At 36.4% G+C, this 17,142-nt stretch overlaps 1 protein-coding gene across 2 annotated transcripts in view; it reads right to left on the bottom strand.

Annotated features, from left to right (window-relative positions):
• prdm5 (PR domain containing 5) overlaps positions 1 to 17,142 on the bottom strand; it is a 295,484-nt gene that overhangs the window by 158,605 nt on the left and 119,737 nt on the right. For both annotated transcript variants that reach the window (XM_028802172.2, XM_028802169.2), the window contains 2 exons: positions 13,043 to 13,127; positions 12,447 to 12,604 (listed from right to left, as the gene is read on the bottom strand). In XM_028802172.2, coding sequence (XP_028658005.1) covers positions 12,447 to 12,604; positions 13,043 to 13,127 — 243 coding nt within the window. The remainder of the gene's footprint in view (positions 1 to 12,446; positions 12,605 to 13,042; positions 13,128 to 17,142) is intronic.

Consider the following 17,142-nt stretch of genomic DNA (forward strand, 5'->3'; position numbering starts at 1 on the left):
TTAGCAGCAACAACTGCAATCAAGCATTTGCGATAACTTGCAATGAGTCTTTTACAGCGCTCTGGAGGAATTTTGGCCCACTCATCTTTGCAAAATTGTTGTAATTCAGCTTTATCTGAGGGTTTTCTAGCATGAACCGCCTTTTTAAGGTCATGCCATAGCATCTCAATTGGATTCAGGTCAGGACTTTGACTAGGCCACTCCAAAGTCTTCATTTTGTTTTTCTTCAGCCATTCAGAGGTGGATTTGCTGGTGTGTTTTGGGTCATTGTCCTGTTGCAGCACCCAAGATCGCTTCAGCTTGAGTTGACGAACAGATGGCCGGACATTCTCCTTCAGGATTTTTTGGTAGACAGCAGAATTCATGGTTCCATCTATCACAGCAAGCCTTCCAGGTCCTGAAGCAGCAAAACAACCCCAGACCATCACACTACCACCACCATATTTTACTGTTGGTATGATGTTCTTTTTCTGAAATGCTGTGTTCCTTTTACGCCAGATGTAACGGGACATTTGCCTTCCAAAAAGTTCAACTTTTGTCTCATCAGTCCACAAGGTATTTTCCCAAAAGTCTTGGCAATCATTGAGATGTTTCTTAGCAAAATTGAGACGAGCCCTAATGTTCTTTTTGCTTAACAGTGGTTTGCGTCTTGGAAATCTGCCATGCAGGCCGTTTTTGCCCAGTCTCTTTCTTATGGTGGAGTCGTGAACACTGACCTTAATTGAGGCAAGTGAGGCCTGCAGTTCTTTAGACGTTGTCCTGGGGTCTTTTGTGACCTCTCGGATGAGTCGTCTCTGCGCTCTTGGGGTAATTTTGGTCGGCCGGCCACTCCTGGGAAGGTTCACCACTGTTCCATGTTTTTGCCATTTGTGGATAATGGCTCTCACTGTGGTTCGCTGGAGTCCCAAAGCTTTAGAAATGGCTTTATAACCTTTACCAGACTGATAGATCTTAATTACTTCTGTTCTCATTTGTTCCTGAATTTCTTTGGATCTTGGCATGATGTCTAGCTTTTGAGGTGCTTTTGGTCTACTTCTCTGTGTCAGGCAGCTCCTACTTAAGTGATTTCTTGATTGAAACAGGTGTGGCAGTAATCAGGCCTGGGGGTGGCTACGGAAATTGAACTCAGGTGTGATACACCACAGTTAGGTTATTTTTTAACAAGGGGGCAATTACTTTTTCACACAGGGCCATGTAGGTTTGGATTTTTTTTCTCCCTAAATAATAAAAACCATCATTTAAAAACTGCATTTTGTGTTTACTTGTGTTATATTTGACTAATGGTTAAATGTGTTTGATGATCAGAAACATTTTGTGTGACAAACATGCAAAAGAATAAGAAATCAGGAAGGGGGCAAATAGTTTTTCACACCACTGTATCTAACTTTACCTTAAAGATGTACAATAATGAACACAAAGATTTACCTACAATGAAATATTGCACTAAATGGTAACGCCATTTAGCTCATTTCTACCATAATGCTAAAACAACACTAAGAAAATGAAACTGAACTTTAATTGTGTGCTTCAGCTTAGATCATCAGTTTAAATTTCAAATGCATTAAAAAAGTTATATATTATTTTTTATGAAACACCTTTAAAACACACTGGCAACAACTATATGTTATCCTAGTATGTACAAGTGCTCAGTAACAACCAAAATGGGAGACCTGATGTTACTCCTAAATCTGGAGCTGCAAGAAAAATGTGAATCTTTAAACTGATCCTAGAATAAAATGTATTTATGTATGTAATGTGCATGTAGATTTCTTTTTCAAACTAGGCCAATTTTATGGTGAAATATACTTGTGCATTGACTGCAGTAATTTAATTTAATTACGATGTGAACTGAACACACAAACTAGGTGAAAGTATAATGGATCTCTATCCACCTTTTGTAACCACTTTGTCTAGTTTGCTAATAGGTCCCTATACAGGATGTAGTGAAGAACGACCACAAACTACGTGAGACTATGATTTTAATAGATCTCTGCTTTCTCCAGTTCATTGCAGATTGCTTGCACAAACACATCGACACTCACTCACACTTTGCAAATTTAGACTAATAACTCAGAAATAGCCTACTGATATCCAGTGCAACATGATGCACAACCTTGTCAGAGAGAGAGAGAGAGAGATCCTGCCTCATCAAAAATAGTATCTTTTCTGACAAAGACTCAAAAAAGACATCTCACCAAATCTTATATTTTCATCAAGTGGCTTTTCTCCCCAAAAACACATCAGACTACTGACATAAACCATTTACCAAAACTGCCTTGCAATTATAATAATAAAAACATGAGAATGCTGTTTCTTGCATTATTATGAAGAAATGTTTGGAAAGGATTAAATGGTTTTGGTAATGGATAAATTGCAACTATATCTATATACAGTCATATAAAAAAGTTTGGGAACCCCTCTTAATTCTTTAGATTTTTATTTATCATTGGCTGAGCTTTCAAAGTAGCAACTTCCTTTTAATATATGACATGCCTTATGGAAACGGTAGTATTTCAGCAGTGACATTAAATTTATTGGATTAACAGAAAATATGCAATATGCATCATAACAAAATTACAGTGATACCTTGAGATACGAGTTTAGTTCGTTCCGTGACCGAGCTCGTAAGTCAAAATGCTTGTATCTCAAATTCATTTTCCCCATTGAAATTAATTGAAATGAGATTAATTCGTGCCAGCCCCCAAAAAACCACCCCAATTTTTTGTTAAATGTTTTCAACATAAGAAAATGTATTTATAATGAACAAATATTGTATACAAACAAAATAAAACCTAATACATAAAAGAGAATCTAAAGAAATAAACAGACGTTGGCAAAGCCGATTAGCATATTGTAATGTTTTTTTCTTTCACTTCACTTTTGCTTAACTTAATTTTCTTCTTCACTAGTTTTTCTCTTTTTTGCCATGCTTTCATCACTTCATTCGCAGGGCGTTTCAATAGAAACCTGTCCAAGGAGCTTTGTTTAGTCCTCCCCTTTAGAATGTTTTTGAAATGAGTTAGGCAAGTGTCATTAAATAGCATGGCTGCACGTTCAGTTTCTTTTCAGTAAAGCCAGGCATTAGGCAAGTGACATTAAATAGCGCAGCTGCACGTTCAGTTTCTTTTCAATAAAGTCAGGCAGTAGGCAAGTGACATTAAATAGCGCGGCTGCATGTTCAGTTTCTTTTCAGTAAAGTCAGGTGTTAGGCAAGTGTCATTAAATAGCGCGGCTACATGTTCAGTTTCTTTTCAATAAAGTCAAGCGTTAGGCAAATGTCATTAAATAGCGCGGCTGCACGTTCAGTTTCTTTTCAATAAAGTCAGGTGTTAGGCAAATGTCATTAAATAGCACCACTGTATGATCAGTTGTAATTTTTTCAGGGTGTTTCTTTTCTTTAAAGTTTGAAACTTTTTCCCACATTTCAAACACTTCCTTTATCTCACTTTAAGAGATAACCTCCTCCGCGATACCGATCTTCTGCAGAACCTCCATATGTTGCTGCGTATGTAGTTCCGTCAATTCCTCTGTCGTCAGTTCCTCGGAATGTGCGGGGACAAGCTCTTTGATGGCTCGTATTTCGAATTTTGGCTCGTAACTCAAGACAAAAAATAGACCTAGTGACGGCTCGTATCTCAAAAAACTCGTACATTGGGGCATTCGTATCTCAAGGTATCACTGTAGACATAAATATTACATCAATACTTAGTTGAGCCTCCTTTTGCAAATATAACAGCCTCTAGATGTCTCCTACAGCCTTTGATGAGTGTCTGGATTCTGGATGGAGGTATTTTTGACCATTCTTCCATACAAAAATCTCTCCAGTTCAGTTAAATTTGATGGCTGCCAAGCATGAACAGCTTGCTTCAAATCATCCCAAAGATTTTCGATGATATTCAAGTCAGGGGACTGTGACGGCCATTCCAGAATATTGTACTTCTCCCTCTGCATGAATGCCTTTGTAGATTTCGAACTGTGTTTTGGGTCATTGTCTTGTTGGAATATCCAACCCCTGCGTAACTTCAACTTTGTGACTGATGCTTAAACATTATCCTGAAGAATTTGTTGATACTGGGTTGAATTCATCCGTCCCTCGACTTTAGCAAGGGCCCCAGTCCCTAAACTAGCCACACAGCCCCACAGCATGATGGATCCACCACCAAATTTGACAGTAGGTAGCAGGTGTTTTTCTTGGAATGCGGTGTTCTTCTTCCGCCATGCAAAGCGCTTTTTGTTATGACCAAATAACTCAATTTTTGTCTCATCAGTCCAAAGTACTTTGTTCCAAAATGAATCTGGCTTCTCTTAATGAGCATTTGCATAAAACAAGCGACTGTTTGTGGCGTGAGTACAGAAAGGGCTTCTTTCTCATCACCCTGCCATATAGACTAGATGTTCTTTGTGCAAATTGAGCTGAATTGTAGAATGATGTACAGATACACCATCTGCAGCAAGATGTTCTTGAAGGTCTTTGGAGGTGATCTATGGGTTGTCTGTAACCATTCTCACAATCCTGCGCATATGCCGCGCCTGTATTTTTCTTGGCCTGCCAGACATGGGTTTAACAGCAACTGTGTCTGTGGCCTTCCATTTCCTGATTACATTCCTTACAGTTGAAACTGACAGTTTAAACCTCTGAGATAGCTTTTTGTAGCGTTCCCCTAAACCATGATACTAAACAATCTTTGTTTTCAGATCTTTTGAGAGTTGCTTTGAGGATCCCATGCTGTCACTATTCAGAGGAGAATCAAAGGGAAGCACAAGTTGCAGTTGACCACCTTAAATACCTTTTCTCGTGATTGGACACACCTGTCTATGAAGTTCAAGACTTAACAAGCTAATCCAACCAATTTGGTGATGCAAGTAATCAGTATTGAGCAGTTACAAGCATTCAAATCAGAAAAATTACAAGGGGACCCACATTTTTGCACAGCCAGTTTTTCACATTTGATTTAATTTCATACAACTAAATATTGCTTCACTAAAAATCTTTGTTCAGAAAACACCTCAGTACTCAGATGTTCCTAGGAAATGAAAGACATACCATTGTTATCTTTTTTGTTGAAAATAGAGTAAATTATTATGCAGGCTGAGAGGGGTTCCCAAACTTTTCATATGACTGTATATCCATATCTATATATACTGTGTATATAAAAAATCTTAAATTCTTCTCTGGCCGGTAGTTGCAGTTTTTTCTGGGAAAACTGCTTTTGTGCTTTAACAATAGTGTAGGGTCATGCTATTACATGAGATAAGCGGTTGTTTATGTATGTTTATTGAACGAGTTAGCTCTTGGTCCAGAAAACGACAGCAGTGTCACACCATACTTGAATTATTTAGAATGCTCTTCAAAACATTACTAATTAAAGGCATTGGGGGATGTGCTCAAGCAATAACCTTTCATTAGTGCACCCCAAGCCAGTTTTGTGCTTACAAATGTCACTTTGTGTAGTTACAATAACAGATTACACATAATCAAAAGACATGCCAGATTTCCCTCTGTTTTAATGACTTTTAAATCCACATCTTTTAAAGCATGGTCAACATTATTAACAAAGTATTAATTACAGTTACTTGGGCAAAAATAGGTAGAGTTCCTGGTGTAAATTACATGCCATAATTTTCACAGAAAAACTTTAAAAGTTCCAACTTAAATTTATTGCAGCAAAAAATGCAAATATCAAATTAACAATGTTAAACCAGGTTGCTGTTACTTGAAAAAAAGAAAAAAAAAATCAAAGAAACTCTAATTATACTCAAACTGACTACTAAAAATGTAAAATCCTTATTGATTATCTAGAATCAAGGAAATACATTGTTCAATACCAACATTGTATAACAACAAAAATTAACACCAGGGGCCTCATGTATAAACGGTGCGTACGCACAGAAATGTTGCGTACGAATGTTTCCATGCTCAAATCGCGATGTATAAAACCTAAACTTTGCGTAAAGCCACGCACATTTCCACGGTACCTTGGCGTACGCAATTTCTCCGCTTGGTTTTGCAGACTGGCGGCACCCAGCGTCAAAGCAGTGCTACTGTTCCTGTGTGGTCACACTTTCTTTCTTAGCTCCACATTACTGACGCGGCTTTATAAATACACTGAAACTAACTGCATATTGTATATTATGAGTGGGGAATCACAGCAGCAGCTGATCAGAAAGAGAATTATCGATATACAGCATGAAGCAGACACTGACTCAGCCATGGTAAAACGCTTTAGAGACTTCCCAGTACGGACTTCGCGGTTTAGAAAAAGTTTCATCCCAAGAACATCCTGTGCAGAAGAGTTGATCTGAAGGAGATTGTAGACTGCAAAGTGATGGCAGGGGAAATTGTAGTTAAGCAGCATAGGATGGTGGTCTGTAGGATGATGTTGGAGATCAAGAAGAGGAAGAGAGTGAGGGCAGAGCCAAGGATCAAATGGTGGAAGTTGAAAAAGGAAGACTGCAAGGTTGAGTTTAGGGAGGAGTTAAGACAGGCACTGGGTGGTAGTGAAGAGTTACCAGACAGTTGGGAAACTAGAGCAGATGTAGTATGGGTGACAGCAAGAAGGGTGCTTGGCGTGACATCTGGAAAGAGGAAGGAGGAAAAGGAAACCTGGTGGTGGAATTAGGAAATACAGGAGAGTATACAGAGGAAGAGGATGGCAAAGAAGAAATGGGATAGTCAGAGAGATGCAGAAAGTAGACAAGAGTACAAGGAGATAAGGCGCAAGGTGGAGAGAGAGGTGGCGAACGCTAAAGAAAAGGCGTATAATGAGTTGTATAAGAGGTTGGACACTAAGGAAGGAGAAAAGGGCCTGTACCAATTGGCTAGACAGAGGGACCGAGCTGGGAAAGATGTGCAGCAGGTTAGGGTGATAAAGGATAAAGATGGAAATATACTCACAAGTGAGGAGAGTGTGTTGAGCAGATGGAAAGAGTACTTTGAGTGGCTGATGAATGAAGAGAACGAGAGAGAGAAGAGGTTGGATGATGTGAAGATAGTGAATCAGGAAGTGAAACGGATTAGCATGGAGGAAGTAAGGACAGCTTTGAAGAGGATGAAAAATGGAAAGGCTGTTGGTCCAGATGACATACCTATAGAAGCATGAAGGTGTTTAGGAGAGATGGCGGTGAAGATTTTAACCAGATTGTTTAATTGAATCTTGGAAAGTGACAGAATGCCTGAGGAGTGGAGAAGAAGTGTACTGGTGCTGATATTTAAGAATAAGGGGGATGTGCAGGACTGCAGTAACTACAGGGGAATAAAATTGATGAGCCACAGCATGAAGTTATGGGAAAGAGTAGTGGAAGCTAGGTTAAGAAGTGAATTAATGATTAGTGAGCAGCAGTATGGTTTCATGCCAAGAAAGAGCTCCACAGATGCAATGTTTTCTCTGAGGATGTTGATGGAGAAGTTTAGAGAAGGCCAGAAGGAGTTAGTTACATTGCGTCTTTGTGGACCTGGAGAAAGCATATGACAGGGTGCCTTGAGAGGAGCTGTGGCATTGTATGAGGAAGTCGGGAGTGGCAGAGAAGTACGTAAGAGTTGTACAGGATATGTACAAGGGAAGTGTGACAGTGGTGAGGTCTGCGGTAGGAGTGATGGATGCATTCAAGATGGAGGTGGGATTACATCAGGGATTGGCTCTGAGCCCTTTCTTATTTGCAATGATGATGGACAGGTTGACAGACGAGATTAGACAGGAGACCCCGTGGACTATGATGTTTGCTGATGACATTGTGACCTGTAGAGATAGTAAGGAACAGTTTGAGGAGACCCTGGAGAGGTGGAGATATGCTCTAGAGAGGAGAGGAATGAAGGTCAGTAGGAACAAGACAGAATACATGTGTGTAAATGAGAGGGAGGTCAGTGGAATGGTGAGGATGCAGGGAGTAGAGTTGGCGAAGGTGGATGAGTTTAAATATTTGGCATCAACAGTATAGAGTAATGGGGATTGTGGAAGAGAGGATGAAAAAGAGAGTGCAGGCATGGTGGAATGGATGGAGAAGAGTGTCAGGAGAAATTTGTGACAGACGGGTATCACCAAGAGTGAAGGGGAAGGTCTACAGGACGGTAGTGAGACCAGCTATGTTATATGGGTTGGAGATGGTGGCACTGACCAGAAAGTAGGAGACAGAGTTGGAGGTACCAGAGTTAAAGATGCTAAGATTTGCACTGGGTGTGACGAGGATGGATAGGATTAGAAATGAGTACATAAGAGGATCAGCTCAAGTTGGACAGTTGGGAGACCAAGTCAGAGAGGCGAGATTGCGTTGGTTTAGACATGTGCAGAGTAGAGATGCTTTGGTATATTGGAAGAAGGATGCTAAGGATAGAGCTGCCAGGGAAGAGGAAAAGAGGAAGGCCTAAGCGAAGGTTTATGGATGCGGGGAGAGAGGACATGCAGGTGATGGGTGTAACAGAGCAAGATGCAGAGGACAGAAAGATATGGAAGAAGATGATCCACTGTGGCAACCCCTAACAGGAGTAGCCGAAAGAAGAAGATCATGAATCATTTTGGATTTTTAAACTCAACTCTTATAGTTCTCGCAGGCTAAATGAATTCTAGAACTTGAGCTGTTACCTACTGTACGAAATACTGTACTGTTCCTGTAGGCCTACCCATTTATGTTCTCAGGTGGTGGACTATGGTTGGGTAAATATCTTTTTATTCTTTTCTCTCTTGGTTTCTTTTGATATATCAAACAAAAAATATATTTTATGTACATGAGATCTTTCTTTAATTATTTCATTGCCAATGCATTCCAATGATTTATATACTAACACTGTGAATTTTGCTGCGGTTCTTTTCAGTCTTTAATAGTAAACATTTTGTACACATGAGTATTTGCTGCTTTTTCACTACTGTTTCACATTACAAAACTCTTCTGTTTTTGTACCTATCATGAGGGTATTTGTCACACACATCACTTGATATTCTATGCAATCTCCACTAGAAAGGACAGATATAGATAGATAGAGATAGATAGATACTTCTCTATCTATCTATATCTGTCCTTTCTAGTGGAGATTGCATAGAATATCAAGTGATGTGTGATATATAGAGTATGTGCTTTTCTATATGGGTAGGTTTTAACTATAAATAAATCTTTTTCTTGATATCATACAATCTTATTTCACAATATTATTTCTGTTCTGTTCTTTCTAGACAGATTGTCTTGGCAGACATTGCACAGCTCAGATTTAAAATCAGATGAAGTGGGGGTTCCCCAAAACACATAGCTTTTGAGCCCCATCCGTTCTCCTTTTTCCTTCGATACACTATTGAATACAATTATAGCAACAGAAGTGACAATATATTGGTGTCCTCAACAAAGAGTGGGGTTCAATTTCTGTTATACCCTCTCTCTTACTCATTTAACGTGGTTTTTGATTTTTACAGTATATTATCTCGTCTTGTTATAAAAATATTATTTGTGCATTGTATTCCCAATTTTGATAAAATTGTGTTAAGTATTTAAATTTATACATACTGAAAGCACCTTGAGCGTGGGAGAGGTGCTAAATAAATAAAATAGTCAAAATTTTGTTAACATTTGAAAGGCAGAAACAATTTAGTCACAAAACATACTTCACATCTGCAAGATGATTTACAGAAATGTCTCAACCTGTTCGCCATCATGTTCAACACGTACCATACTGTATGTGGCACATATATTGTCCATAAAAATTGTATACAAGTATATACATAGCAGTACCATTAGTGTTAACATAATTTTGACTCACCCTGTATTATTATTATTATTATTAACCTACATCCACTGTGCCTAAATTTACATTCGTAAGACCTGCCTTCTCTGTTATACTTATTATGATTCTGTAGTATCTCTTACAATATAAATGTATCTATTTGTTTATCATCTTCAGTCAGTATTTTTGTACTATGGTATTATACAAATGCATCTTTTTACATTTTATTTTGTAATGCAGTTTCCTTACACTATTGTTGAATTTTTGTGTCATGCAATGTTTGTGTTAGATAATGTATTTATTTGATTCTACATACAGTGGAACCTTGGTTCACAAATGTCTCGGTACACGTACAAATCGGTTTACGACCAAAAAGTTCGCCAAACTTTTGCCTCGGTTCACGACCACACACTCGGTATACGAACAAGCCAGTTTCCCTTTCGGTTTGTACATGTTCAGTCTCTCCCTGTGCATTTCCTGTGCAGCGAGTAAGAGAGAGAGCGAGAGACACACACACACACACAGAGGCAGTGCGAGAGAGAGGCAGACGCGCACACACACAGGCAGCGTGAGAGAGAGACAGACGCACACACACAGGCAGCGAGAGAGAGACAGACACAGGCAGCGCGAGAGAGAGAGCCGTGCACACACACAGGCAGTGGGAGAGAGAGACAGACGCACACACACAGGCAGCACGAGAGAGAGAGCCGCGCACACACACAGGCAGCGCGAGAGAGAGAGGGGGCTGGACTCATAAGGTAGTAAGGCAGTTAAAGAATGCACTGGGTTTGATTTTGTTTTCACTTCAGTTTACAGCGATCGGTTGGTAGCGTGCATTGTTGCAATGTTACTTTTCTTGGTGGTTTATTAATTTACGGATTTTTCAAAAGTTCATTTTTTTCCCTGTGCTTAAAACTCATTACAAAAAAGTGTTTTTAGCCATCGGTTGGTAGAGCTATAGCGCAAACTATTGCAGTGTTAGTTTTCTCTGTTGTTCAAGGTTTTCTCATTTAGTTTACTGTTACGCTTTCTATGGTTTAATTAACTATATTTGTGCTTAAAAACTTAAAAAAATATATATATTTACATACAGTTCGTATGGTTTGGAATGGATTAATTGTATTTACATACAATCCTATGGGGGAAATTGCTTCGGTTCGAGTTTTGGAACGAATTATTGTCGTGAACCGAGGTTCCACTGTACCAGTAAGACTACCTTAGTTCATCCAAGTAACCAGTTTGAATGTAATTAGTACCTTTTTTTATTTTTCCTTTCCTTTTTTCTTTGTTTCACATAATAACTACATGCTTTAACACGGTCATTACTTTTAAGATAAGGCATTTACTTGTGTAATCATTCTCATAATTATCCAAATAATCAATTAGCAAATTATCCATTTGTTGCTGCACTAGTTACAAGTTTTCTATAAAATAAAAGGAGGAAAGTAAATTAACCCTAAATTGCTAAACCCAAAACTAAAGTTGTGTTAAGTTCCTTTTACTTAACTACATCTGTTACATTCTCTTTAATATATTGCATTGCAGTTATTTACTATCTAAACATTTATTTTCTATGGAAACATTAAAATGTTATTTCTATATTATACTATGTTGTATTATTCATTTTTTGTACACATGCACTACTATTCAAAGGTTTGTAATCACTCAGAAATGTTCATGCTTTTGACAGAAATTAAAACTTAATTTTATTCTCACTTTCATTTATTTAATTGATTTAAAAACATATTCCAGATATCATGATATTACTAATCCTGGAAATGGCTATTCCTGCTTGAAATTACTGGCATTTGATGCGTACTATGTACAGAAGCAGCCACCTAAAGACCTGTAAGGTATCTGTTTTTCAATCCTACACACTCTGATGTATTTGTGTTCTCTCGTTGCTCTGCTACACTGAAGATCGGGCAACTAATGTCCTTGCACTAGGCACTGCCAACATTAAGGCCAGCCTTGTTCCCAAACATGCTATATAAGCATGGCAACTACTTGTTTTTGAAAAAAACAAAAACAAAATAAAGACATGTAGCAGTCACACTTTTTGGCATGATTCAAAAACACCAAAATATGGGTTTGCTAAACTAAGATTCACAACACAAAATGTTATAAATTATCTGATCTATAAAAGAGTAAAACTTTCCCTTCATGGCAGATACTTAATTGCTTATTAATAAATATTTTAAATTAACATTATTATCAATATACCATATTCATAGTGAAACAATCTCATATACACATGCACCTAAAAACTAAGATGACTTAACATTTTCTTTTTATTTAAAACTGCTTTGAATATACAAAACAGGCTCACATCTCTAGGATTGTTAACCCAAATATTCTTCTTGCCAATCTTATGACAATCATGCATGACCTACTGCCAAAATGTAACCCAATACTGACTGAAACTGCTTCAGGTGTACTTCTGTAACAAAATAACTCTGTATAAGAATGACCTGGTTTTAATTATCATTGCACCACATGTGCAGAACTTCTACCATTGTAGAGAAATTGTTTCCAAACACTTAAGGCTACCATAGACAACAATGAAATTACTCTGTGGGAGGAGTACTTGAAGCTGATCATGGACAGAATGGTGAAATACAATCTCAGGTAAATAAATACTGCTTAAAGTCACAATACCAACACAGGAATTAACAAATTCTACATTTTTCTTAATTGAAGTTTTGGCCATTATGTAAACTGAAAAAGAAAATCTCTGCTGTACCTTTTTGTGGTTCTTGTAAACATTTCGATGAGCAAACTCTTTACCACAGAGCTTACACTTGTAGGGTTTATCTTCACTGTGTATGATTTTGTGGGCTGTAACTTGGTCAAGACGTTTGAAGGACCTGCTGCAGACCTCACAGGTGTATGGGCGTTTCTCTGCAAAGAATAAGTTGATGTGCTTAATGCTCAATTTTTGTAGTAAGAAAGATGAAAGAGAAATAAGTGTTTCCTGAGAGAAAGAGAGAATCTTGCAATTAAGTGAAAACAACAAGAGTCATACTAATTAGACAGGCATCTAACGACTTTTATTTTAACCCATTAAATTAGTACTTAGAAGATGAGCACTGTCAGTTGCAAAAGAACTGTCACATTATCTACAAACCTCTTTACTAAATACTGCATTAAGATTAATTGCCTTTAAAAACTACTTCAAAGACTGAAACCATTATTAGAAACACAATTTTAGGTGTTTGACTACACATAACTCTGAAAATGTAATTACAAGTCTCTTGACATAAAAACAATATTCCTTTTAAGTTTTGTACAATAGTTGATTAATTAACTCATACCAGCTTTAATTTTGAAGTCCCCTACCTGAATGGGTGATCATGTGGCGTTTAAGTTGATTACTGGAGATAAATTTTTTATCACACTCTTGGCAGTCAAACAACTCATGAACCTAAAAAAAAAAGTTATATTTAAGACAGTACCCAAACTTTTAAAGTATTAATAATATCCTTATAGTCTGAATTTATTAGAAGATAGTGACACTGTTAAGATGAGAAGTTCACATTTTAATTTAAACAAAGAATGAAAAAATGATTAAAGAAGATAGGTTTGACAAAAAACAAAGTTGAAAATTATAAACAAAACAAAACAAAAATACAAAACTAATTAGACACATGCAATGCTAGAGACAGTATACGATTCTACACGCTCAAAATACATAGAGCAGATCTCATACAAGAATCCTTATCGGTCAGGCAGTCCATAATACAAAACGTCTTTCTCATAATCCTCATAGATTTTTTGGTGGTTTGTCTGAAAAATGTTACTGTTATTATGTAAATGGAGGACTTGTTTTGGCTCAACTTTAACTCACTGACAGAAGCCTGAAATCCAAGATGAACTATTGATAATATAATTTTGGTTCTGTCAGCACTTCACCAAGCACTGACTTTTTTGGCTTGCAAAAGATCAGACTTCGACTCATCTTCTAAGAAAACATTGATCCAAAAATCTAGATGATCATGCAGAGTTGCCACTTAAAAACTAATCATAAGCAACAATGTTCTTTATTTGAAAGAAAAAGTTTTCTTCTTGTATTCAACAAATGCCATGGCTATTCAGGCAGTATTCAATTTCTGAGGTGTGAACATGGACACTATCTGAAGAAAGTCAGGTCTATGGACCCTTTGGGCATATTACATAAGACTTTTGTTGGTCTGTCTGATAAATCTGAAGGACAACCAAACACAGGTTGAGTCATTGTGACATTAACTTTGCTTCATTTGAAAACAATTTCTTTTGTAATACACTGATTAATTTAACATCCCCTCTTCCCTTACTGACTTCAATGAATATATATAACCTCCATATTTTGTGCTTTGAAACAATTTTTTTTACTCCAATTAATTTACTATGCCTCTTTTCAGAGAAAGGTAAAATGAGCCAAACAACATTTGGTTAATTTACTTTGACACAAACTAATTCTTATATATCTGCATTCAATGCTATTGGTCTGAGTAAAATGAGTAGACCTCAACACCATATTTATTTATTTATTTTTATAAATATGCTGATGGGTCAATTGAGGTTTGAGCCAAACGTTTATAAACAGATAAGGCAATGACAAAAGTTCTACCAGAGTTATAGTAAGGTGAATGGAATGGACTATAGATGATCAAAGGTAGACCATGTTATTTCTGAAACATTCTGGGGATGAAAAGGTCACTTACGACCATCTATTGAACATCATCATTAACCTTTTTTGATAATCTGAATAAAGAATGGGCAGTAAATTAGATATGAAATCAACAAACACTTTGTATTTGGCTCCATACAAGAAAATATTTCCCAAACTCACTGGCCAGTGTTTCATCATGCAGCAATACAATGACCTATACAGGCAGAAAAGAAAAAAGTGGACAATATCTCTTTGCCTCGTTTTAATTTTATTAAGATAGAATGTTCTTTTATAAGTCAACTGAACCTCCTGATTTAAATTCTAAGTGAACTTGCATTTCAATAACAGAAAATGAGATTAAACACAATATTATACCAAGAGAGCAGCAAATGAAAATGAGCAAAAATGTTAGGTCAATAGTTAAAAGTGTAGTTTTCACTGTACCAAGCAGACCACTGTAGAAGTATATAGATAATCATCTCTAATAGTTAATTAAAATGATAACAATATAACTGAAAAAAAAATCATAAAGAAAGCTATGGCAAATAAAACTTGACTAGAGTGAATATGTTAATAACCTTAACATAGTAGCTTATTTAAAAAGTTGTATTCCTGGCCTGATATACGCATTAGTAACTCATGAAAAGTTCACTGCACCAACACCAATTTATTACAACACAATTCAGAGAAAGCAGAAATAGAGGGAAGTAAAGAGCGAAAGAACCGAAAGACTCACTGTATATTTGCTATTTAAGGCAAGAGCCTATAACTAGGATTGTCAGCAAAGAAGATTTATATTCAGTTTAAGAATTAAAATAACACTTCACACTATACAGAGCATATACTGGTATGTCTAAGCAAAAACACAAAAGCAGCAGTATATGACAAAAGTAACATTATATGCAAAAAGACTCTGACAGCAACATCTCGGCTAGCAACCATAACAGTAAACATAAACATAAGAGAAATAAGTCTAGTATATCTAAAGAGAGGGGTTTAAAACTATTTAACCATTTTTATTCTTATAACTTTGTTCTATAATGAATTTCTTTCAGACGCGGAATTATATTAAAACTGATGCTAAATCAAAATAATAAAATACAACAACATGTGTCAGACACCTGATATTTTCTAAAGCTGGCCTTTTTAGCTATTGCAAGAATCACTTTATCTCTCTTAGCTCATTTAACACTGTGACCTTGTTCTATATACAGTAACACTCTCCCTTAGAAAAAGCCATATAATCATTGGTAGTCATATTATATAGCACTCTGAAAATGAATGTTTTCTCTCTCTGAAATTTTGTCTATGTTTTTCTACTTAGAGTATAGAGTATATACTGTATATAGTATACCTAGATTTATCTGTTTTGCTGATCTACAGCAATGTGTATCAGACTTTATAAATCCTAAAACATGCACCATGTTATTGTTAGAACAAAGTGAAAAGTAAAAATCAAACATTAAAGAAAGAGTGCACGAGTTTTATGGACTTGCCACCTATGATAGATCTAGTATGCTGATATGGGTAGAAAATGTGCCATTTACATGGAATGATAAAAATTATTTCTGTTTCATAGTACAGGAGTGGTCATTACAGTAAAATAAACAGACTTTGCTTGAAATATTTGGTAAAACTCACAAGCAACAACAGTGTACATTTTAGTTTTCACACAACACAGGAAACAAGAAAAACAAACATCAGATCATCAGCAGAACTTTAAATAGCACTATGAATTAATTTAATTCCCTCATCTGCATAACCAAATAACATCTCTCTTTATTACAAAAATGAATCACATTTTAGCCTTAGTTGTCAGTTAAACAACTGAAGGATTCTTTATTCAGTGAGTCTCTGAATTTCCTTATCTGCCCAAACACATAATCTTAGCTTCACGTACTTTTCTTCCTTTGCTTTCAGGCTCTATTAATAAACCTCTCTCATAGTCTGGTCTATTAACTTCATTTAGAATCCCTGTGCTTAGTTCCACAATGCTTGGGACAATGAAAATAGCTTGTGTCAATACTGTGGATTTTTTATTCTGAAGAGTGTGTTCTAAACAGGTTGCTTAATGAAGCTGTAGTGATTATGAAAACCAATCTTAATATGCTTGCCAAAAATGTCCTTATATTCTACTTCAGCCTACAAAGTAAACAAACTATATTTCATCCAATACGAAAAATAATGTAGGTATATTTGCAACACCTGTATAAACATTTACTAAAGTATGAATGGCTGCTTATTCATTGCCAGTACCTTGTAAACATATAAGTTTAACAGTTCAAAGTAACAGTGCCACCATGAGGAACACAGTGCAATAAATTCAGAGCTATTTAGAGTAAAACAAAAAAAATTAAACATTTTATAAACATTGAAAACCCTGTCACAAATACAGTCAGAAAAAAATGTGCAATCATTTTATAAGTATGCAATATGTTATAAAATATACAGAAACCCACATTTATCACAGTTTAATAGGTTCTCACATTCACATACGGTATTCCTAAATCAGTGATGTGAGCTGAAATACAGAAGTAAAACTGAAATGAGGTTTTTCCTTAGAGTAACAGAAAAATGCAGATCCAGCACTTGGTGTATTTTTCTATTTCTGTTCTCTACTTACTCAAGTGTTCATGGTTTCCAACCACCATAGGAGGCTGAGACTATAACAACTCTCAACATCTGTAAGTTGCATATTTCAAATACCACGCATGTCATCATTTGACAAATTTAATGTTACATCTTCTATCTTTACAACCGTTGATGTTAATGCTTAATCCTCTGCACC

The sequence above is a fragment of the Erpetoichthys calabaricus genome, chromosome 5 (assembly GCF_900747795.2).
Source record: "Erpetoichthys calabaricus chromosome 5, fErpCal1.3, whole genome shotgun sequence".
In the NCBI taxonomy this organism is placed as follows: Eukaryota; Metazoa; Chordata; class Cladistia; order Polypteriformes; family Polypteridae; genus Erpetoichthys; species Erpetoichthys calabaricus.